Genomic DNA, 22,339 nt, shown 5'->3' with positions numbered 1-22,339 from the left:
GAGGCAACCTGACACTTCTACCCGAAGCTGTAGTTTGTGGTTGTGCTTTGTTGGGCTGCCCAATCCCTTTCTGGTTTAGAGACTGAAGTTTGCTTGCAGAGTGCACCTCTTGGCTCTGTTCCCACCTGTGTCCAGACGCTTTTGCAAGCAATGCCTACGCTGGGGAGCAGAGGGTGCTCTTTAAAAAAAAAATTGCAGATTAGTAGAGTCTGGTTTCCTGTCAGGTTTTTGCATTTTCCTTCTCCGCCCCTTTCAGACAATGACACACTTTTTCTTACTTTCTGTCTTGCCACTTGCTGCTTCCGACACTGGTGCACTTGCGTCCCACACTCCAGAGCCCTCTTCTCCCAGTCTGCAGGGCTCCGGCCCTTGCCACTCCCTTGCTTCCCAGCAGATGCAGAGCAGGGCTCATTTCTCTAGGGCTCCTGGAGAGGGACACTGACATGCGCCTGGACATGACCTAGCGAATTTCACCCAGCAGAAGGACAGCAAGCGAGCCTGGTCACTCATGAGCGTCCAAGGTAAGGAAAACAGCCACCTGCCAGAGCAGCTCCATAGGATGGCCGGCTGGGATGGCACTTGGTTCAGATTACTGCAGCTTCCAGATTTACTCCCCGCTCCAGGAGACTTTTCTGATAGTCTTTCCTCTGGCTGGGCTCCTTTCTCACCTGCAGCAGGTCTAGCTCCACTTTGCATGCATAGATACATAAAGCCCAGGTTGCATTCATTGGTGCAAGCACCAACCAAAATGTTTTGGGGGATCTGGAGGAAGAATTAAAAATGGTTGTGAGCGGGCAGGAAAGAGGGAACTAGATTGATTGACAGGAGCTGGCCCTAGGGAAGTTGCTGTTCTCACTTAGACATTCCATACTACCCCTTTCTTTAAAGCTATCTGTTTGAGGAGTATGCTTCCTCTAAGTAATAGAGCCACTTCGAATATTTTCTTGCTTTGCAGTTGAACTTCTCACTTCTTCCACTCTGTTTTCTTTGACCTTGATGTATCTTCTATTATCTTTTTTGCCATCTTTTTACATCTATTTTCCATTCAGCATATTTTCTTTATTATATGACAACTCTTCCTGTTTTTCCTTTCATCCCCTTCCATTGCCTTCCTCTTTTTTTTAGCCTGTGCAGTAGGCTGTTCCTCTTCCCCCAAGTCGTGCATTTCTCTTCCCTCCCCCTCTATTATTTTGTTCTTTTCTGCTCCTTTCACATCTCTCCGTTCTCCCCTTCTCTAGTCTCTCTGCACTTCCTCTCCCCCAAATCTCTCACACATTTTGCCTACCCTGCAAAATCAGTCTTGCACTCTGCTTTTACTTTGCCCCAAAATTACCCTTTATGCTGCCATCTTTCGCACCTGTTCACACTTGATTTGTTTCAAAAGCTCCCCAACACCTCCAAACAATCCTTCCTCTCTCTCTCTCTCTTTCTTTGTCACACACACACATGCATACACACCATGCAGTTTCTTCCAACTCTCTTCACTAATACACAATGAACAATCTTCCCCTTTTCCACACTGACAGTCTGTCACACACAGAACCTCCTGTCATCTCCCTTTATGTTCACATAGCTTCCTCTACTTGCAGTTTCACACAGGAGCCATTCTGTCCCCTGCAAGAGTTCTCTTCCCACAGTTTCTCTCTTTCTCTCCCACCCTCCCAGTTTTTCTGCCCTCTCACTGCTCCCCTAAGCTAGGTCTACACTACAGAGTTTTTGCGCAAAAGCTTGCGGAACATCCACACCTCAAGCACGTTTTGTGCAACTGAAATGAAAGAACAGAGGGGGTTTTGCAGTGTAGGTATTCCTCCTCCTACGAGGAATAACTCCTTTTTGCGCAAGGTGTGTGTGGACGGGGAACAGGGGTTCTTTGCGCAAAAAGAGGCAATTGAAAAAAGCACAGGTGCTCTGGTGGCCATTCTGTAAATAGCAATCAGAATTTCCTTTTGAGAGTGTCCATGCAACCTAGATGTTCTCTCGCGCAAAAGTGCATTGCTTTTTCGATGCGCTTTTGCAGTGTGGACGCACTCCTGTGCAAGACGTTTTGGAAAAGCTTCTTGCACAAGAAGCCTGCAGTGTAGACATAGCCCAAGTTCTGGCCCAGTCCTTCCCCCATGTATCCCCATCTCCCCCACATTTCTTCCTGCTTCCACCATATTCCCATTTTATCTTCTCCCCACCTCCCATGCCCTCCCAGTTTCTTTTTGTCAGTTTCTCCCCGTTAGCTTCTGGTGCTGCCATGTTGGACCGGAGCCCACATAGGGGAGGTGACTCCGCTCTCTGCTGCCTCTCTGCCTTTGCATCTCCCAAATTTCTGCAGGAAATTTGGGGGAAGTGCTGCGATATCTCTGTTATCCCTTTCCATTTCAGGCTGTAGGAGCAGAGCAGTGGGAGGGAGGGGCAGAGAAAGGGAATGGTTTGCTCCAAATTGTCCTTGGAAAATGGTAAAGTGTCACTGAATGAGATCAGCTCTTCAGAAGTCGAAGAAGGAACATAATTGAAATAGGGGAAACAGTTACACTGTTCCCTCTGCCTGAGTGCAGAACTTCTAGCCTTGAGGAGGAGTTTGTCCCTATGGATTCCCTTGAGTTATCAAATCCCAAAGGTGTAAATTTCAATGTGTGTGTCTCTCTCCGGTAAGATTGTGTGTTTGGAGTACAATTGCTATCAGAACCACACAAGAATTCGGGAGGGACTAGCAACAGCCAAAGAGGCTACCTGTTTCTTTTGTACTGAGAATTTTGCTCTCATGTAGGGTATTGGATAAAAGCACACCTTGTGACAACAGCTGATAGTGTGTCCTGGTTGGATAGTGACACTTAAAAGCAAGGTCTAAGATGTCTTAGATTTGACATCTCTCAGCCTCACACTCTTGAACCAGGACCATTTAAGTTGAAGATTTATTTCCAGGGCTTGTTCTAGTTTCAGACTTCTCAATGGAATTGCCCTGTATCCCAGGAGAATTAATAAGGAGTCTTCTGTGTTCTGGAATTCTCCTAACAGGCCAGCCTGCTCTCTCAGGTGATGGTGGGAGCCGCAAATTGTATGCGAGAAATTTGACAACATCCCAAGAATTTCAGGGATGCAGAGTGAGCAATCTATGGCCTTTTGCTTCCTGAATGCTGAAATAACTGCATTCTAGTTTTTCTATCACCTGGTGACTTGTGAGCCTATTGAGAAGTAACATTTCTACAGGTCTCAGGATATCATCACAGACTCCCAGATAATTGATTGCTTCCCCCCCCCCAGCTCTAGTGCTATTTTATTTCTCCTGGCCTGTTGGCTTTTTTGTGGGCATGGGAAGTGCTTTGGGTTAGGACACCAGGGGGACTAGAGACTCCACAGTGAAAATATTGGGGTGTGGATCTTTATTTCTGTCCGCTGATGTTTTCCACCCCTGCAATATCCTATGGAGACAAAAGAGAGAGCAGGGGTTGGATCACTCACCAACGTGCACAAGATCAAACTGGATTTCGGGGAGCAGGTAGGACTCCCCAGCCGAGTCTGGCCCTATCTTTCAGACACTAGCCACTGTAAGTCCTGTTGGAGACACCCAGCTCTGGGGAGGGGCAGGGACACAGGCATCAGACACTGGGAGTAGGGAGGAGACAGGACAGAGCATTAGCATCAGAGCAGGGCAGCAGCTAGCCAGTAGCTAAGAATGTGGGGGTAGCTCAGGGAACACAGGGTACCAACCACAGAGGAACTGCCATACGAACTACTGGGACGCCTCACCCCAGGCTGGACCCAGCTCCCTTCCCTTCCCCAGACTTGGTAGCTCCCCGGGCATCCCTGTCCACCACCCCATTCATAAGGATCTTCTCACTCTCAGTTACACCCAGAGGTGAAAGTAAGTCAGTGCATCCTGGTGCACCACTCCAGCAAGAAGGAGCCAGCGGGCTGTGGTGCTTGGCTGCAGGAGGAGGTGGGGTGCACTTCCAGCCCAGCTCCTGGGCTCTGCTTCAGGCTGCCACACTAAGCAGCAGGCAGCCAGGCAGATGAAAGGACTGCCCCAGCTCTGAGGTCCCCCCAGGGTGCCATTTAAGGAGGGCAGAGGAGCGGAAGCCCCCCTGAACCCCAACATTCATACTTGGACACTGCTTCCTATTCCCTCTCCATCAGCATGTTTTTACATAACCCCTGGACCAAATCCTTCATGGCTGCCAGTGCAACTCTATTGATATTAGTAGGATAGCCAAAATGTAACAGAAAGGAGAATTTCACCCTTAGAATGTAATGCTCCATGCTCCAATGAGTTTTAGTAAATTTATGAAAATGTATCAGAAACTGATAAAAAGAGTTTCTCTAAGGGTCCGTCTACACTAGCCCCCTAGTTCAAACTAGGGAGGCTAATGAGGGTGACTGAAATTGCTAATAAAGCGCGGGATTTAAATATCCCATGCTTGATTAGCATATTCCCGGCCGGTCGCCATTTTGGAAACTGACTATCCCAAAGTAACTGCCCGCCTCTACACACGGTAGAGAAGCGGGATTCCGAGATAAACCCCTTAGTTCGAATTAACTGTTAAACCTCATTCCATGAGTAGTCAGTTTCCAAAATATTTAAATCCCGCACTTCATTAGCAATTTCGGTCGCCCTCATTAGCCTCCCTAATTCGAACTAAGGGGCTAGTGTAGACGTTCCCTACATCAGTTACTAGAAACATACTTGAGTCCACTTTTAATAAAGTTCTCCATTTGTTTTTTCTCTGACAACCACCTCTTTTTTCCTCTCCCCTGTATCCTAGTTGTAAATGTTTATTTTGATACATGCATGAGCCTTCACAAATGACCACTTTCCAAATGGAAACATGAACTATCAAAAGTTAGAACAAACCTGTAAATACCTGAGCGAGAGAGAACAACCTGACACCTTCTTTAGAAAATAATTGGAGTGCAAATGGAAATGGTTATTACCGTGAAAATGATTTAAATCAAGGCTTTACACTTGGTTATTTAACACCCTTCTAGGAATTCCTGTCATGAACCAGGACCCTATGGTGTTAGGTGCTGTATGTAAACAGAACAAAAAGACAGCTCCCACTCAAAGATCTTACAGTCCAATCAGTAGGCATGAAATCCTGCCCTCACTGAAGTAAATGTGCGTTTGGCCACTGATCTCAGCCAAGCCTGGATTTCACCCCAGAAATGCTTTGCCACTGACTTCTGCAGAGTGCTGCCACCATGGCTGGGGTTACAGGTTAGATCTCCCTGATCTGGCACCGTCAGGATCTGACTGGCCCCAGATGAGAGTCTCTGGCTCCAGCCCCAGCCTCGTGCTGTCCTAGTCGGGCTGCCAACTCTGTTGCACTGGCCTTGGCTGGCCCTCTTGCTCGTAGGCCCCTTGGCTTTCTGGTCTAGGAGCAAACCTGCTGGACCACGGATGTTGCTAGATGAGAAAGTGCCAGTTTTCAGAGATATAACCTGTACTTTAAAAAAAAAAAGAAGAGACAGGGATATGTTTATTTTCAAAACAAATGATGGATTTTTACAAGTATGTATGTAAAACAGCCACCATCTTCTGAACCCCAGCATTTTCATACAGTTGCTGTCTTCACCTTCCTGTCTGGGTCAGTAGTTTTAATGAAAGTGAACATTTTCAGGAGAGTAACCTTTCTACTTGTGATTTGTTCAAGGGCTCGGGAGTTATAATGGTCACTGTAAGATTTATATGATTGGTATCTGTGGCACAGATCCAGCGAGGTAATAAAAAGTATGACTGTTCTAGCTTCCTCAGTCACTTTTCTGTCTTCTGGGCCACCCTCACTTTTGCCCCTTGCAGACAGAAAGGGAAAACAATGTCAGTCTTTTTAAATTGCAGCTTTGGCAGAACTGGGTTATACCCATTTCGCATATGACGTGTCCCAAATGTAGTCAGTGAATTACTTCTTTCTGGAGCACTTGTCACAGTGGCTTCAGTTAAAGTTAAAAGTGGTTTTCAGATTTTATTTTAAAGCTACATCTCTTCCTCTCTACATTCTCCTGCCAAATAGTTAGACTCCATGAGACAAAATTTAGTGAGGGCCATATCCTGCCATTATTCTACATGCAGAACTTTCTGCTGAAATCAATGGGAAGTTTTGCATTTAAAATCACAGGCAAATAGAGCTCTTACATTTTTATGCCAAAAGTCCTAGTACATTTTGCAAAGCTCATGAAAATAAAGGACGAACAGCACTATTAACAGCTGGAAATAATGTATGTAGTTCCTATGCAAGTGTAGTGCAGGGATAGTTCTTGTTAAAGCCCCCTAAACCTCATCTGTTTTCACTGCTGCATGTGCCATTGCTTTCCAGTGTTATCAGCTGCCATAAGGCTGTGTAACAACTCAACTAGAAAGAGGAATGTGTCAGACATCCCTGGAAGTATACCGGAAATGTCAAACTAAATGTTTTCATTTAAAATGGGTAAATATACATAGTTCTGCATAAATTACAATAGGGTTAATACTGGTTTCTTCAGTGAATGAATCTCTGGGTAAAGTAAATATGTACAGTGATGACAGATGCTTGGATTCTGGTCTCTAAAGTCTGTTTTGGCATAGACAGATACACTTTCTCTTTGCACTTATATCATGCTACTACTCTGTGAGCACTCTTCAATAGTGACATTGTAAAGTAAATTGGGTAAAGTTGTGAAAAAATTCATAAGCATGAAGGTTCCTTATCGGTGCTTGAAAAACAATCTCTGGAACTGATCCAAACCTCACTGAAATCAGAGGGAAGACTCTCATTAACCTCCATGGACACTGGATCAGATCCTTTGTTGGGCCTGGTCTACACTGCTATGGAAGATTGAAGTAAGATATGCAATTCAGCTATGTACATCGCGTAGCTAGAGTCGACATATCTTATATAGCATTTCTGCGCCATCTACATAGCGGGTTTGCTCCCTTCGGCCTTCCTTACTCCTCATGAGGAGTAGGAGTACCGGCGCTGACAGGGGCACCCTCTGAGTTGGATGTAGTGGGAAGATCAACTGTCCGTTATTCTGGTCCCTCCGTCCGGTAAAAAAAAACAGAAAATACCGGACATAGGAAATACCAGACATTTTATGTTTCCCTCGGATGGAAGCCCGGCGGGGACAATTTTCCCCTGCCATATCTGATGTGGGCAGGGGAGTGAGGAGCACAGGGCCATTTAAAGGTGCAGCGCCCTTTTTTTCCCTCAACAACTTTGGTCTCCCCCTTTTTTATTTCTCAACAGAATTTTTCCTGATTTTTTTGGGGGGGGTTGGAGGGGGGCGTGTTCAGTATGTTTTGTTAAACCATCTGGCAACCCTATTCCTCATTAATGTGGATAAAATAGGATATTTGCTATGTAAATGCTGTAATAGGCTATATGTATGTTCATGGATGCCATTAGCAGTTAATAGATTGCATTCCTTTTGTGAGTGTATCTGCATATGGACATACATTTATAATCCAATTCTGAAAAAATATATGTGTGATATATAAAGTACTTCTACACAATAGTCATTTTAACAAATAGTATGTCCATAGCTAGATTGGTTAATGGCTGTAGGTTTTTTCTACACCTAAGCAGAAGAGCCAGTTCCATAAAGGTTAGAAATAACAATGAAAAACTATTAAAATATTTATATTTCCCTCTGTGAATTCTGAATCCTGAGCATAAACTGGGAAAACACTTGAACTCGCTTTACTATGTTTTTCCACAGAACCATCCCAAATTCTCTTTGCTTCTGAATACAATTGATGATTAATTTTTCTTTCCATTATCATCCGCTGAAAGATTATCACAATTTTAAAATCACGTGTAAGGTTTTGTTTTTGTTTTAAAGAACATCAGGATATTGAAAGAGAGACAGAGATATTAAATGGGATTATTTCCATTCTACTTGCAGTACTCCACGCGTCCTTCAAAAACTCTACTGCTGAACCTTAGTCCTGAACAAGAACTTCCATTTCAGACTGGGTACCAGATTGTAGCTTGAATTTATTGGTTTCTCCTGAACAAAGAATTGCATTTCTGTCACTCTCTAATGGTTTTGTAATATGGACAAATATCCACTTTGTTGAGATTATCAAACTCGTTTCATTGGTTGGTGTCTTGGGAGAGTAGTGCCTCTTTTTGCAGCCTTTGCTATCAAAGATGATGGTGCAATGTGAAACATGAAATATTCAAATTCTTGTCTCAAGTCAGAAAGGATGTGCCTCCCCCCCCCCTTCTGCTTTGATTGTTAGAAGAAATAAAGAAGCTTTTACATTTCCTGTAGGACCGAAAACACTGAATCAGATTTTTACCTGAAGCTCTATGGTCAGAAGAGAGGATAGGACTTCTGAGGCATCTCCATGTGGTGTGTTATTGTACATGTTGGGGTTTGTATGACTCCTCTGTGCTCATCGGGGCTAAAGATAGTAGGAGTGTTCTGGTTAAATGCTGTGGATGGTTATGAACATACAGTGTCACTGAATTCAGGGGTGTTGCATAGATGTGAAAATATGTTGGCCCTTTTTATACATTACTGCTGAGGATTAATTGAACTTTCCACTGACAGAGAGCAATTTGAAAATAATGAAATAATGAGGCTGAAGGTCTGAGCAGAAATGCTGGGAATTTTAACCATCACTTTGGGGGCTGGCAAATTGTCAGAAAGTATTAGCAACAGGTTCTGACCCTCTTTCTATACTATGGAAGCCACAGTGAGTGAAGGTTGACTCATCACAATGTTTATGCTGATAGTGTGTCAGCCTTAAGCTGTTTCACCAGAGACAACATTAGAAAAATGGCATTTGAACCTATTAAATTACGGGTGTCCTATATGGGATCCTTTGGCCTACATTTGAAACACGGACTACTGGAGGCCATCAAGGGGCAGAATTCCATTTTGGATTAAAGTTGACAAACTGTGAACATTCTTTGCTTTTCTTTTTCTGATAGCTGGGTTTCACCTGCCAGAATTTCAGATATATCTGAACTTTGTTTATAATGGGCTCATTATTGATTTGTGGGAAGAAGAAAAAATAGAATTTGTGACTACTGATAGAATCATAGAAACATAGACCCAAAGAAACTTAGATCAATCCTGACAGGTGTTCGACCAGTTTGTGCTTAAAAACCTCCAAGGCCTCCTTTGGAAGCCTATTCTAGAGCTTAACTACCTTCAGAGCTAGGAAGTTTTCCTTAATATTTAACCTAAATCTCCCTTGCTGCAGATTAAGCTCATTATTTCTTGTCTTACTTTACTGGATATGGAGAACAATTGATTTCCATCCTCTTTCAAACAGCCCTTAATATGCTGGAAGCCTATTATCAGGTTCCCCCCTCCCCCATTGTCTTTTCCCAAGACTAAACATACCCAGTTTTTTTAACCTTTCTTCATAGGTCAGGTATTCTATGATTCTTTTATCATTTTGGCTGCTCTCCTCTGAACTCTCTTCAATTTATCCAAATCTTTCCTAAAGAGTGGCACCCACTATTAGGGTTGCCAGATACTTTCACAAAAAATCCCAAATATGGCAGGGAAAAAAATTGGTTAAGCGCCCCCCCCCCCCCAAAAAGTCGCTGCTCCTTTAAATTCCCACTTCCCCTGCTCCCCCCACCAGATGAAAAATGTCCCCACCAGCCTTCTGTCCAAGAAAAACAGAAAATACCAGACATGTATTTTACTGGAGAGAAGACGCACTTACCGGACTGTCCGGGTGAAAACCGAACACCTGGCAATCCTACCTACTATTGGACAATCAGGGCCACCAATGTGGGGGAGCAGTTGCCCCGGGGCCTAGGGCTCCTGGTCACTGTGACTCCTACTGTGTCAGTGGCTGGAGCCCTGGACCCTTTAAATAGCTTCAGGAGCACAGAGCCATGTGGCTCTGAGGGATGGAGGGGAAAGCATGGCATTCCAGCCAATGCAGAGGGCTGGCTGCCATGCCCTGCCCTGCCCCTTCTGGAAGCACAGAACCACCATCCTTACTGTGCCCAGAGGCTCAGGGAGGCTGTCAGCTCCCCAGAACACAGTGCTCCAACTGAGGCCACCTGGGTTCCTGGCCTTGGGACTGCTGCTCCAGCTGTGTACCAGCACTGAGTAAAGCAAGACAATTACCTCCCCTGTCTTACATATGACACTACTTGTAATGCATTCTAGAATGATATTAGGCTTTTGCACCTGTATCACATTATTGACTCTTATTTCATTTGTGATCCACTATAATCTTTTTCAGCAGTTCTACCACCTAGCCAATACTTCCCCATTTTCTAGCTGCACATTTTTCTGTCATAAGTGCACTGATCTTTACTGAATTTCATATTGTTGAATTCAGACCAGTTCTCAAGTTTGTCAAGATCATTTTAAAATCTAATCCTATCCTCCAAAGTGTTTGCAGCTTCCCACTCCACCCCCATTTTGTGTCAACTGCAAATTTTATAAATATGCTCTTACCTATATCTGAATCTGCCAGGTTTAATTTGAATTTTCTCAAGCTCTCTCCATCCCTAGCATAGTAGAAGGTTTGCAGGTTACGACTGAGGCATATTGGCAGGACACTGTAGAGAAACGGGAGTCCACTGATCAGCTTTTTTATGATTATAAATATTCTTGTGAATACAGTTTTCAAAAGCATCTAAGTGACTTAGGCTCATAAGTTGAGTTACCATATGCCCAGGTTTTCCCACACACTGCCTCTTTTTGAGCCTCTGTCCTCTGGGAGGGTTTTTCAAATAACAGGCAGTATCTGGGACTTCTTGAAAACAGATGCAGCAGCTCAGAAAGAGCTCCTTGGTCCACTTCCTGATCAGTCCCTTCTCTGCATTGACAGCTGATTGGTCCATCCCCCTGCAGTCACAGCTTTCAGATCCTGCCCACCCAAGCCCCAGTTCCCAGCAGCTGGGGAGAGGGGGGCAGCACAGAGAGGCACTGATTGACAGCTGTTGCTCCATCCTGGACTTGTATAAGCTGCTCTGCCAGCATAATAGGGAGCAACACTACCACCCCACCTCCAGCAAGTACCACTTCCAGCTCCCCCAAATGTATTCTTTCAACTCTCTCTCCCCCCCCCCCGCTCACTCCCCAGTGTCCTCCTTTTAGAAACCTGAAATATGGTAACCCTAAAGTCCCATTTATTTTAACAAGAACATCAGTGGGTGTTAAGTGCCTAAAATTTGAAAAATGGGATTTAGACTTCTAACTCACTCAGGTGTTTTTGAAAATCATACCCTTTCTTTCTTCTAGCCCCTTTTTTCAGACAAAAAAATAACAAATGAAAGTTAAAGTTGTAACAAACAAGTTAAAAGAAAAATCCTAAGGGAATTCATGTCTAATAGTGCCATTGCATGCTTAGCTCACCACATTATATCAAGGTATTGTAAGGATGTCAAATAGTGATTAAGTAGCATAATGTGTTTGCTGTAGTGCTCAGACCTTACAGAGCACGTTAAGAATGGAGTGTCAGGCATAATTGTGAGTTTTCTCGTTTTATTGGCTTATGTCACATCCCTAACATGACTTTAAATGTAGTTTTGTGTATGTTGGAGTTTTCTCTTATGTTTCCCCCTGGCTAGTAATATTTTGTGTGGTAGTTTTTCTCTCTTTCATGTGCTATGTTATCCATTATTGTCGCCAGCCCTGCCAGGATGTCCTTGGAGAGGTGCCTTAATGGAGCTGTCCTGGTTAAAGAAATTCAATGTGATTGAGCTGCAGCAAAGAATCAAAATCCAAATATCTGAGAGGAATGAATAATAACTAGGTATTAAAGCATATTGGTTATTTATTACTGGCAGAAGGCAGGAAAACATTAGCATGTAAAAAGCTTCATATTAATCACTGTTAGTGAGTGGAAACCTGAAAAGTCACCTCTATCTTTGCTAACTCCATTTTCATTATTCCGGGTGTGTTATCATTCTTCCAGCTCTCTGTCCCCCCCACAGCCTCCGCTGGTAAGGAAAGAATGCTGCACAGGAAGGCTACAGAAACAGGCAGGGTTAATTCCAGGAGATCAAGGGGGCCAAGATGCCAAAGTAGGGTAGATGATAGAAACCAGAAACTGAGTTGTTCACTATTCTTCATCAGGGTCCATATAAGGGCTGCAGTCTGATCTGGGGAAAAATCTATGATGAGAAATGAAGAGCAGTGCAGTAGTTAGAGCAGGGCAACTGGGCATCTGAATTCCTGGATATGTACCTGACTTGGCTGCCAGTTCTTGGTGTTCCTCTGGCTACCCCAGTGTAAAGTGCACATAGTGATATTTACGTGTCCCATGGAGTTGTTGTGAGAGTTAAATAGTGTTTGTAAAGTGCTATGTTATCCTCCATTGAAAAGTGCTGTGCAAACACCCAATGAGTTTGATTTGCTCTTAGTGGCTTTGCCAGCAGTTGGCATTTTCCTGGGCCAGCGTTACAAAACTCTAATTTTTCTAAACAAACATCAGAGGTGTAAACTCCCTGCCTCCCAGTCATGCTGAGGACAAGATTCTGTTCCATGTGGAAAATCCAGAGCCACCCCAAGCCACCTCCATAGTAGTTCCACCCTGGGTGGAAATCTGCTCCTGTCTGACCAACGGAATTGCCTCTAGGTCTATTCCTATTGGTAAGCAATCTGTTTCAATGATGCTGCATCCTCATTCCTCCGTCTTTCAGGATTTCAAGACCTGCCCAGAAGTCTCAGCAGTGAATACAGAAGAATTAAATAGTAAATATGATAGAGGTCTATAAAATCATGACAGGAGTGGAGAATGTGAATAAAGAAGAGTTTTTTACTCCCCTTAACACAAGAACTGGGAGTCACCAAATGAAATGAATAGGTAGCAGGCTTAAAAGAATCAAAAGGAAGTACTTCACACAACCTGTGGAACTCCTTGCCAGAGGATGTTGTAAAGGCCAGGACTTTAAAAGGGTTCAAAAAAGAATTAGATAAGTTCATGGAGGTTAGGTCCATCAATGGCTATTAGCCAGAATGGGCAAGGATGGTGTCCCTAACCTCCGTTTCTCAGAAGCTGGGAATAGACAACCGAGGATAGATCAATTGATGATTCCCTGTTCTGTTCATTCCCTTTGGGGCACTTGGCACTGGCCAATGTCAGAAGACAGAACACTAGGCTAGATGGACCTTTGGTCTGACCCTGTATGGCCATTCTTATGTAACCAGGGCCTATGTTGTTAAGGCCCATATACTTTAGGGAATACTAGAGAGATAAAATGTGTGAAATAATATCTTTTGCTGGACCAACTTCTGTTGGTGGGAGAAACTCACTCAACTTCTTTCTCTTGTATCCTGGGACCGACCTGGCTACAGGACCACTGCATATAACAATTAGAAAATAGTGTCATTTACAGCACTAGTTCAAGTAGCAAAAGTATTCTTGCCCGCCCACAACTTTCCTCCAAACGCTTTCCAAATAGTCCATAAGCCATTTCACTTGCATGAGCCTGGGCAGCTCCTGTGAACACTTCCACCCACACCAACTCACTTCCAACCATTTCACGGCTAGAGTAGGTGGAAAAAGCAGGTTTTGTGGTTGCACTGATTCAGTCAGCTCTCCCAGTGCTCTCCCACAGGGCTTCCATGCTTTTCAATCGTGACTCTGTACAGGGTTTTTTTGTTTTCTTTTTGGCAACTTGGGCTCTTCTGGGCATCTCATGGGGCAAAAGCGGCCTGTGCATCCTTGCTCTGCATTCACCACAGGCAGCTATGGTACTATGACTGTGCAGAAACCTAGTACACTCCTAGGAAGAAGTCCCTTACTCTTAGGCCAGGTCTATGCTAAGGGAGAAAGTTGATTTAAGATACGCAACTCCAGCTATGTGAACAGCTGGAGTCGACGTACCTTAAGTCGAATTTCCGTGGTATCCCCACTGCAGGAAGACAATGGGAGAAACTTCTTGCGCAATGCCATTATACCTATTACTTTTCAGGAAGAACGGCATTGCACAAGATGGTTTTTCTTGCGCAAGAAGGGGCAGTGTAGACGCTCCTTCTTGCACAAGAGCCTCTTCTGAAAAAAATGGTAGCTCATTAGGTATGCAAATGAGGCTTGCCGATATTCCACGCTTAGCCACATTTGCATATTACTCGCGCAAGAAGCCTTGAGTATAGACATATCCTCAGGGTGGAGCCTGAGTTCTGGAAACCTACCCCTTCACATAACCTTTCCCTCTGGAACTAAGGGGGCTAGAGACATTGAAAGCCCTGAGGCAAGAATATGCAGCTCACTAAGGCCTGGATGTGGGCCAAAGACTCTATTGTGAGGGACTGTTGTGAGGCAACTGCCCCACACTGGCTGGAAGGGGTTAATGCAGGCTAGAGGGAGCCTATGCAGAGCCCTGGCCAATCAGGGGGAAGCTTTTAAAGAACCAAACAGGCTGTGGCCCTTGGCCAACCATATATATATACAGGTAGTCCCCGAGTTACGCGGATCCGACTTACGTCAGATCCGCAGTTACGAACGGGGATTTTCTCACCCCGGAGGACTCGAGCGGTGGGACGCCTGGTCCCGCCGCCCGCCTCCTCCGGGGCGAGAAAAGCTGCTCCCCGTCTCCCTGGTCTGCTGTGGGAGCCAGCAGACCAGGGAGACGGGGAGCCAAGCGGCGCAGGACCCGGGGCCGGACCCGCGGCCGCTTCCAGATCAGCTGGAAGCGGCCGCGGGTCCGGCCCCGGGTCCTGCGCCGCTTGGCTCAGCGTCTCCCTGGTCTGCTAGGGGGGGACGCAGCTAGCTGATCTGGAAGCGCCGCGGTCCAGCCTGGGTCCTCCGCCGCTTTGCTCCGCGTCTCCCTGGTCTGCTGGGGGGGGACGCAGCTAGTGCCCCCCCCCCCAGCAGACCAGGGAGATGTGGAGCAAAGCCCGGGGCCTGTGGTAGAGCAGGTGGGGCGCTGCCGGTTGGTCCCGCAGCAGCACCGCTCCTTGGCGCTACTGGACCAACCCGGCAGCACCCCACCTGCTCAGCCCCAGGAGTCCTGATTCAGCCGCTGCTGATCAGTTTCAGCAGTGGCTGAATCAGGACGCCTGGGGCAGAGCAGCTGGGGTGCTGCTGGGTTAGTCCAGTAGCGCCGAGGAGCGGCCTCGCTACTGGACTAACCCAGCAGCACCCGAGCTGCTCTACCCCAGGCGTCCCCAAGTTAGCCGCTGCTGAAACTGACCAGTGGCTGACTACAGGAAGCCCGAGGCAGAGTTGCTCTGCCCCAGGCTTCCTGGAATCAGCTGCTGATCAGTTTCAGCAGCAGCTGACTTGGGGACACCTGGGGTTCTTAATTGAATCTGTATGTAAGTCAGAACTGGTGTCCAGATTCAGCGGCTGAATCTGGATGCCAGTTCCAACTTACATACAGATTCAACTTAAGAACAAACCTACAGTCCCTATCTTGTACGTAACCCGGGGACTGCCTGTATATAGGGAGCTGCCCAGCCAAAAGGAGTCAGTTAGGCCCTGACTGTAGGTTTGTTCTTAAGTTGAATCTGTATGTAAGTCGGAACTGGGTACTGCCGGAGGGCAGTGTCCTGAAGAGGACACCATGGTCCGGGAGCAATGCAGGTCCAGAACTGGAGTGTGGATTGAGAACGCAGGGAGACACCAACCAGAGGGAGGCGGCTGACAAGAACTAATTCCCAGTGCCACAGCCAGGTGGCACCGCGGCGGTGAGCGCTCACCCTGTGCCTGAGACATTAGGTTTATATATATATTGTAGGACTCTGGTGAGCCCCCTAGTGCTCCTCTTCTATTGTTCTTCACATTGCATGTGGCTCTTTCACACTAGAGTGATTGTTACCACAAGGACAGAGAATCCTTTCTAGTAAAGAAAAATGTGGCAAAACAGCATTAGAAGACGTTCTGGGAAGGAAAAGTAGGAGTTAAATTGGCTTCTGCATAACAGTTGTGTTTTATGCTTGCCTGTCTCCCTCCGACTTGTTTTCCATGGTGACTTCGTTAGCAGTGAGCTGCTAATTAAATTTCATATTTATGATGAGAAAATAAAATCATTGGACCTTTTTTAAATAGGATTTTTTTTCCATTTTGGCTCAGGCAGCTGAGTCAGCAGTAGGCTGTAAAGATGAAACTTTCCAGCTTTCACAAGGAAGATAAACAGAACAAATAATGATGGGAGGAGAGTCTAATCTAAAATCCCATGTAGTTATTACCCTATATTAATTTTTGAATACAAGAAAAACAAATCTGTGTTTGCTGTTCTCAGAAAGCAGTGTTGCTGAGGAGATAGAAAAGAACCTTTCCGATTTTTTTTAAAGGACGCAAAGTGCAAATACTAATCTAACTCTCAAAAGGTTGTGTGTGATGGGAGATAAATATGTTGGAAAAGATTTTAGACTGGAACACTGACAGTGATTATCACCATCTACTCACCAGTAGAATGTCTATTTCTTGGGTTCCCAGGAATTAAAAATTATGATGCATAAACATTGATTTATGTTGCCAATTCTCTCCCTCTTGGAATGTGTCATTTTTCTGTAGTAGTATACAGTGCCAGAAAACCAGAACTACAAACTACTACTCCCAGCAAGCTTTGCATGCACAAAGTGCTCTGTAACCTCAACCTACTCATAGAAAGCTATCATCTGAAGAAGCACCTGTAACTGAGCCAAGGTTCTCAACAGAACTCAGCCAGTTAGGCATTTAAATAAGGGCAAGATTTTCTGAAGTGTTTAGTATTCAGCAGCTCTCGCCCATTATGATGCATAGGACCATATTTCCTCACCATCTGGCCAAGGTCTTTCAAAAATCCAGCTGTGATGTTTCCTGATGGCACCAAACGTATGTCTACACTAGGAAATTATTTCAAAATAACATATTTAAGCCTGCCAACGTTCTTTTTTATTTTCATGTGGATCTGGTTGAGGGTCCACATGTGTCCCTTCCTGTGTGGCACAGGGCTGGCAAAGCTCTCCTCATGCCTCGAGTCCTTTCCCTTCTGCCTGCAGCTTTAAGCCCTGCAGGCGAAGGGGAGCAGTGGAGTTGTCAGGGGTGTGGCCAGAGCTGCCACAAGTGCAGTTATGAGAGGTCTCTGGAGGCCAATTATTTTGAAATAGCAGCAGCTGAGCATCCACACTAACACTGTTTCAAAATAAGTGTTATTCCTCATGACAAGCAGGAGTTGTTATTTCAAAATAAATAACCAGCCTGTTATTTTGAAATAATAGTAGTGTGGATGCTCCGCTTCTTATTTCAAAATAACTCCCTAGTGTAGACCAGGGGCCAAGGGTTATGAGGTACCCCACTGCCACCTACCACTAGCATGAGGAAATCTTGTTTTGTGCCTACCAGGAGTCAGCTCCCCAACGCCACCAGTAACACATCATTTCCCTCCAGACCTGTGCAGGCCCATAGGCACTCTGTGGGTTAGTGATCAGCACACTCCAACCCCTGAATCCGCTGTGCGTCCGCCCTGGCACATCTAGCTTCTGTTCCACTGGATGCTTGAAATATTCCCAGATTAGCATGCACCAGTTTGGTTGAAGTGAAAACAAGTAAACGTTTATTTAACAAAAGTTAGAGATTGGAGAAGTCGCAAGTCAGAGCATTGGAAACAAAAGGTTACATGTGAAATAAAATCATAATGCACATTATAAAGTCTAGACCTAATTACTCACACGCTCTCCTGTCTAGTGAAGGTGAGCCCATCTAGAGACTTTGCAGCATTTTCCAGTTAAGTCGGCTGTAACTTCCTCTCATAAAACAGAACCCAGTGGCTTTTTGTCTCCTTGGTGTAAGATTCTAAATGGACCTTAGTTATACTCCCTAAATCCATCATTTTTACTCTGAAACAGGATTCCCCGTACACACACACTGTTTGTACTTTTTCCAGCAGATGTTCTCTCATTAGCATCAGGCTCACTACTGCAAATAGACTTAAATTATATGTCACACAATTATCAGCCAAAGAGAGAAGTGTCTATTACCCCCTGCCTGACCCAAACTTCTTTGTCCTCTTCTGGATATGTGTCTTATAACTCACATACCTTAAGAATATTGTTTTCAGTGTGGACATGTAGCTGCTTCAGTACCATCCGTACATACTTCTTGTAATTATTAGGACAACTAGTGTGTTACTAGCTGTTGGCAGAGACCTCACATCCCATCCTTCAGTGCATTAATACATAGACATCAGACCCAACTGATCCCTGTAAGTTTTTCTGCTTCCCTTATATCCTCTGCCAAGAGGACACCAAGAGGCACTGTGTTCATGCCAGCCACTTTTTTACTGCTTAAATGTCAGCTGAGCTCAGAACCCAAATATGGCCTTTGCGAGTGGGTTCTGAGCTTGTTGGAAGAAGATAAAAATATTAATCCTAAGGCTCTGGCGTAAAGATCAAATAATTCAATCAAGTGTGGGAATTACTTATCCATTCTCATATGACAAGGAAAAGGTGACCACTAATGGATATGAAAGACAACACATTTAATGGAATTGAATAGTTCTATCGTATAAAATAGTTAACCTGAGGTAATGGGTGAAATGAGATAGTGAGGCATATCACTTGATCGTACAATCTCTGCAGTTCCATAGCTAAAATAAATACGGGTAAAGATTATTGTTCCTCACGTTTCAGGAGAAAAAACAAATATAAAAGGGGAAATTTCCTTTGATTTTTCAGGGAGATTTAAGTGTCTGCCCTTTGTGCCTTGAAAAATCTCTCCCTAAATTCCTGGAATTGGGATTCTTCCATCCTCCTCCCCCTTCCCTCATGTTTTTACAGTGTTGTCCATAAAGACTGTTAGACTGATATTGAGCATGCCTTGTCTGCGCTAACCCTCGCTGTCAATCTAATCTATGTGACTTCAGCTATACAAATAGTATAGCTGAAGTAAATGTACTTGCCCCAGCATCAGGTAAGATCAGTGGGGGCTGCTCTCATATCGACACCAGCTATTCTTCTCATCCTAGTGGAGTTTGACATTGATGGAGAAGTACTTGGAAATTGATTTATCATGTCTGAGCAGGAGTGATAAATCAGCCAGTAGATTGATCACTGCAGCCTGGAACCCCAGTGTAGTGGAGACAAGCAAAACCCAGGTAGATGGAGCACTGATATGGCAGTTCCTAACTACTCGTTTCCCATTGTGAGAGAGGAATTCAGTCAATAGTACTCCTTTATCCTGCTTCCCATGACGACCAGGACCGTATGCAGGAATTTCTGGAGGTGTGTGCTTTTTTGTAAGGGTACGTCTAGACTACACGCTTCTTTTGAAAGCAGTTTTTTTTTAAAGAATCTTTTGAAAAAGCTTCTTTCGAATGAGATCATCTAGACAGCTACAACTTTTTTGAAAAAGCAATCTGCTTTTTCGAAAGAGAGTACCGAGGCAATCTGGATGCTGTCTTTAGAAAAAGCCCTGTTTGCGGTCAAGAACGCCTTTTTTCAAAAGAGCTCTTTTGAAAAAAATCATTCTTCCTCATAAAATGAGGTTTACTGTTGTTGAAAAAACCACCACGTTCTTTTGATTTAATTTCGAAAGAATGCGGCGGCAGTCTAGACGCAGGTGAAGTTTTTTAAAAAAAAAAAAAGAGGCCACTTTAAAAAAAAAAAAAACCTGTAGTCTATTCATAGCCTATATGTGGACCACAAGGGTGTGAATGTGCCCCTCGTTGTCCCCCAAATAAGTGGGGAAATTAGCCCCAGCCTGACCTGTCTGATCAGAGCATGGAGAGGGAGGCTCGGGCAGTATGCTCCCAGCTTTCCCTGGCTGGCCAGAGCATGTTTACTTGTGGGATCATGGGGGCTGCTTTCACACGTTTTGTACCCACCCTGCTTATGGGCCTGATGATGCATTCTAAAAGACCACATTCTGTTAGGAGAAGAAGGTAGTTAGATTTCTGACTCATTAAGTTCTTGGCTTCTCCAATCTTCACCAGTGACGCAACTTGACATTGAATTGAAACAACTGGCCTCTTCTATGCTGAGAGTGGAATTCTGGTTCATGCCATGTTTCGCTAGCCCTGCTGGGAATAACTTTTCCATAAGGGAATTTGTATTTCACCTTATTCTCCCTAGCTAAAGCAACAGGTACATTTCATGGTAAAGCAGCACAAAGGTATTTGTTTAACTATATAATGTTTGCATAGCACCTTAATGATAGAACCTTCTATAGCCCAGAATACTGCTATTAGTCCTTTTCCCTGGCAGTCAGGTAATGATTAATGAAGAATGATGCTTACAGGAACAAAGTACAGTCCCACCAGTTAAGGAGTTAGGAGTTCGTTACCCCTGAGAATGTTCTCCCAGGCTGGGAACGGTCTTGTGCATTTCATCTGTTTTCCCCACCCTTTCACTGACCCACATGTCACATTGGGTACATCTAGACTGCAAGGCTATTTTGGGATATCGGAGGTATCCCAAAATAGCTGCCCCACGTCCAAGGAACACATTCACTATTTCGAAATAATTTTTGAAATAATGGGTGCACTATTTCGGCATCCCTGTAAGCTTCGTTCCATGAGGAATAAGGAATGTCTCGGAATAGTGCTTTATTTTGAAATGTGGCACCGTGCATATGGGCCAAATTTTCAAATAGCCTATTTCTAAATAAAATTGAAATAAGATATGCAATTTGTGCAGTGCTAATTGCCTATCTTATTTTGATTTTTACAATCTAGACGTACCCATTGTTATTAGGAGATGTGGAACTGCAGAAGGACCATTTTTGCAATATCTGTGGAAGAGAGGGTTGTTTTTAGGTAATACCCCTCTCCCCATCACATCCAGAGCAGAGCTCTCTGTCACCACTTCCTCTTTGCTTTCCCTCTACAGAGGTGTTATGTTTGAAAGTCACACACAGCCTCTGCTCAGAAGAAAAGGGGAAGTGAGGCTGCCCCCAACACCTCTCCACCTGCTATATATAGACACAGCATTTCTGAGAGAGGATGGTGGGTGTGCACTTCCGGAGCTATGTCACACAGTCCCACTGCGGCAGCAAGCAAAGAGGCAGGACACAGAGCGAGAGGAAGAAGTGGGGATCAGAGGGCTCAATCAGGAGAAGCCAGTTGAACTAAAAGAAACTTATTGAAAAGGTTTGGCCACTTCTGTATGAAAGACACACGTTTATAACCAGCTGAACGGTAGGTAGCCTCCCAGAAGCTGCTTCTCACTCCTAGCAGAACTTTGTCCTTCCTCAGTAATGTTTCATTTTGTCTGTTGGGTAATTTTCCTTGCCAGGTTACATCCAGATTTCTACATGTGTTCTACTGGCTTGGAACAGCTCGCAGCACTGTACTTCCAGCTTTAAGCCAGGGGGAAAGGGAGCTTTAAGAACATTGGTACTGCCAAGCGAGGGCCATTTCCAAGGAGCTTTGTGAGTGAGAATGGAGTTTATCACTGGTTGAATAAGTATGTTTCCCCCAGAGACTAGCACACCCTCTGCAAAGTTGTAGTGCCACCGGGAGTGGCCTGAGGCGGGCTGCGGCAGCTGGCGCCCCAGACGGAACGCGCAATCGACGCCCCTGCCTGCACAGCTGTCAATGGAGTGACGTCATCATCGGGCGCCCCGGGCGCCCCGTGATGTCATCATCAGGCACCCCGTTGAAGGCAGCGCCCTAGGTAACGGCCGAGTTGGCCTATAGTCACAGGCCGCCCCTGAGTGCCACAGCATACCCCATCATTTAGCCCCTTGATTCTGGCCAGGAAAGACATCTGATGCCGGTATTATGGATAACACTTACTTCATTTATCAGGCAGATTTAAGAAAGAAAGGTGGACTTGTAAACTAGACTTTGTCTATATTACTGTGGGCCATTGATCTAAGTTACGCAATGTCAGCTACGTGAATAATGAAGCTAAGTCGACATACTTATGTCTGCTTATCACAGTATCTTTGCAGCAGTAAATCAACAGCTGGTGCTCTCCTGTCGACTCCATGGCCAGGTCCACAGTTCGGGGGAAGATCGGTTGAAGGTACGCAATTCCAGCTATGTAAAAAATGTAGTTGGAGTCGACGTACCTTAAACTGAACTTTGGCACCGTTCCTGTAGAGGGAGGTCGATGGGAGAAATGTTCCCATCAACTTCCCTTACTCCTTGAGAGGAGTAGGAGTTCTGGTGCTGATGGAGGCATCCTCAGTGTTCAATTTAGCAGTTATTAACTAGACCAGCTAAATAGAACTCCGTAAGACCAACGGCCGCAGCATCCATCTTCCAGGAAGGCGTGACTTTACTCTTCTCATTTTGCTTCAGTACCAGAGTTGACGGAACAGTTGCCCGAGGGATGAAGCTGACTCCCCCATTTGGAATGCAGGATAAGGGACACCCTGATGGGAGCACGGTGGGGTGGGTTATGGAGTGGCCTAGTGGATAGGGCGCATGGTTATGGGTTTGGACCTCACCCAACCTGGGTGAAACTGGACTACCAACCCCATTTGCCCCAGAGATGGAGCTGGTCCCCCATGAGGAAA

General features: G+C 45.0%; 1 protein-coding gene and 1 long non-coding RNA gene across 5 annotated transcripts in view; one reads left to right on the top strand and one right to left on the bottom strand.

Annotated features, from left to right (window-relative positions):
- Positions 1-236: 236 nt before the first annotated feature.
- CARD11 (caspase recruitment domain family member 11) overlaps positions 237-22,339 on the top strand; it is an 81,214-nt gene continuing 59,111 nt past the window's right edge. The window contains exons 1-3 of one of the 4 annotated variants that reach the window (XM_075899624.1): positions 238-521; positions 20,704-21,011; positions 21,109-21,244. Coding sequence is in view for 1 of the 4 variants with exons in the window: in XM_075899621.1 (XP_075755736.1) it covers positions 509-521 (13 nt within the window). In the remaining 3 variants the exon portion in view is untranslated. Of the gene's footprint in view, positions 522-20,703; positions 21,012-21,108; positions 21,245-22,339 lie in introns of all 4 variants that reach the window. The other 3 variants (XM_075899623.1, XM_075899621.1, XM_075899622.1) reach the window with 3 other exon arrangements.
- LOC102446009 (uncharacterized) lies at positions 5,296-10,499 on the bottom strand. The gene is made up of 3 exons (XR_001369257.3): positions 10,399-10,499; positions 8,264-8,368; positions 5,296-5,429 (listed from the first exon to the last, which is right to left on the bottom strand). It is a non-coding gene; the product is annotated as an uncharacterized LOC102446009 (long non-coding RNA).

Source organism: Pelodiscus sinensis, chromosome 16 (genome assembly GCF_049634645.1).
Source record: "Pelodiscus sinensis isolate JC-2024 chromosome 16, ASM4963464v1, whole genome shotgun sequence".
NCBI classification, from domain to species: domain Eukaryota; kingdom Metazoa; phylum Chordata; order Testudines; family Trionychidae; genus Pelodiscus; species Pelodiscus sinensis.
This window is presented reverse-complemented; position numbering and strand designations above follow the sequence as displayed.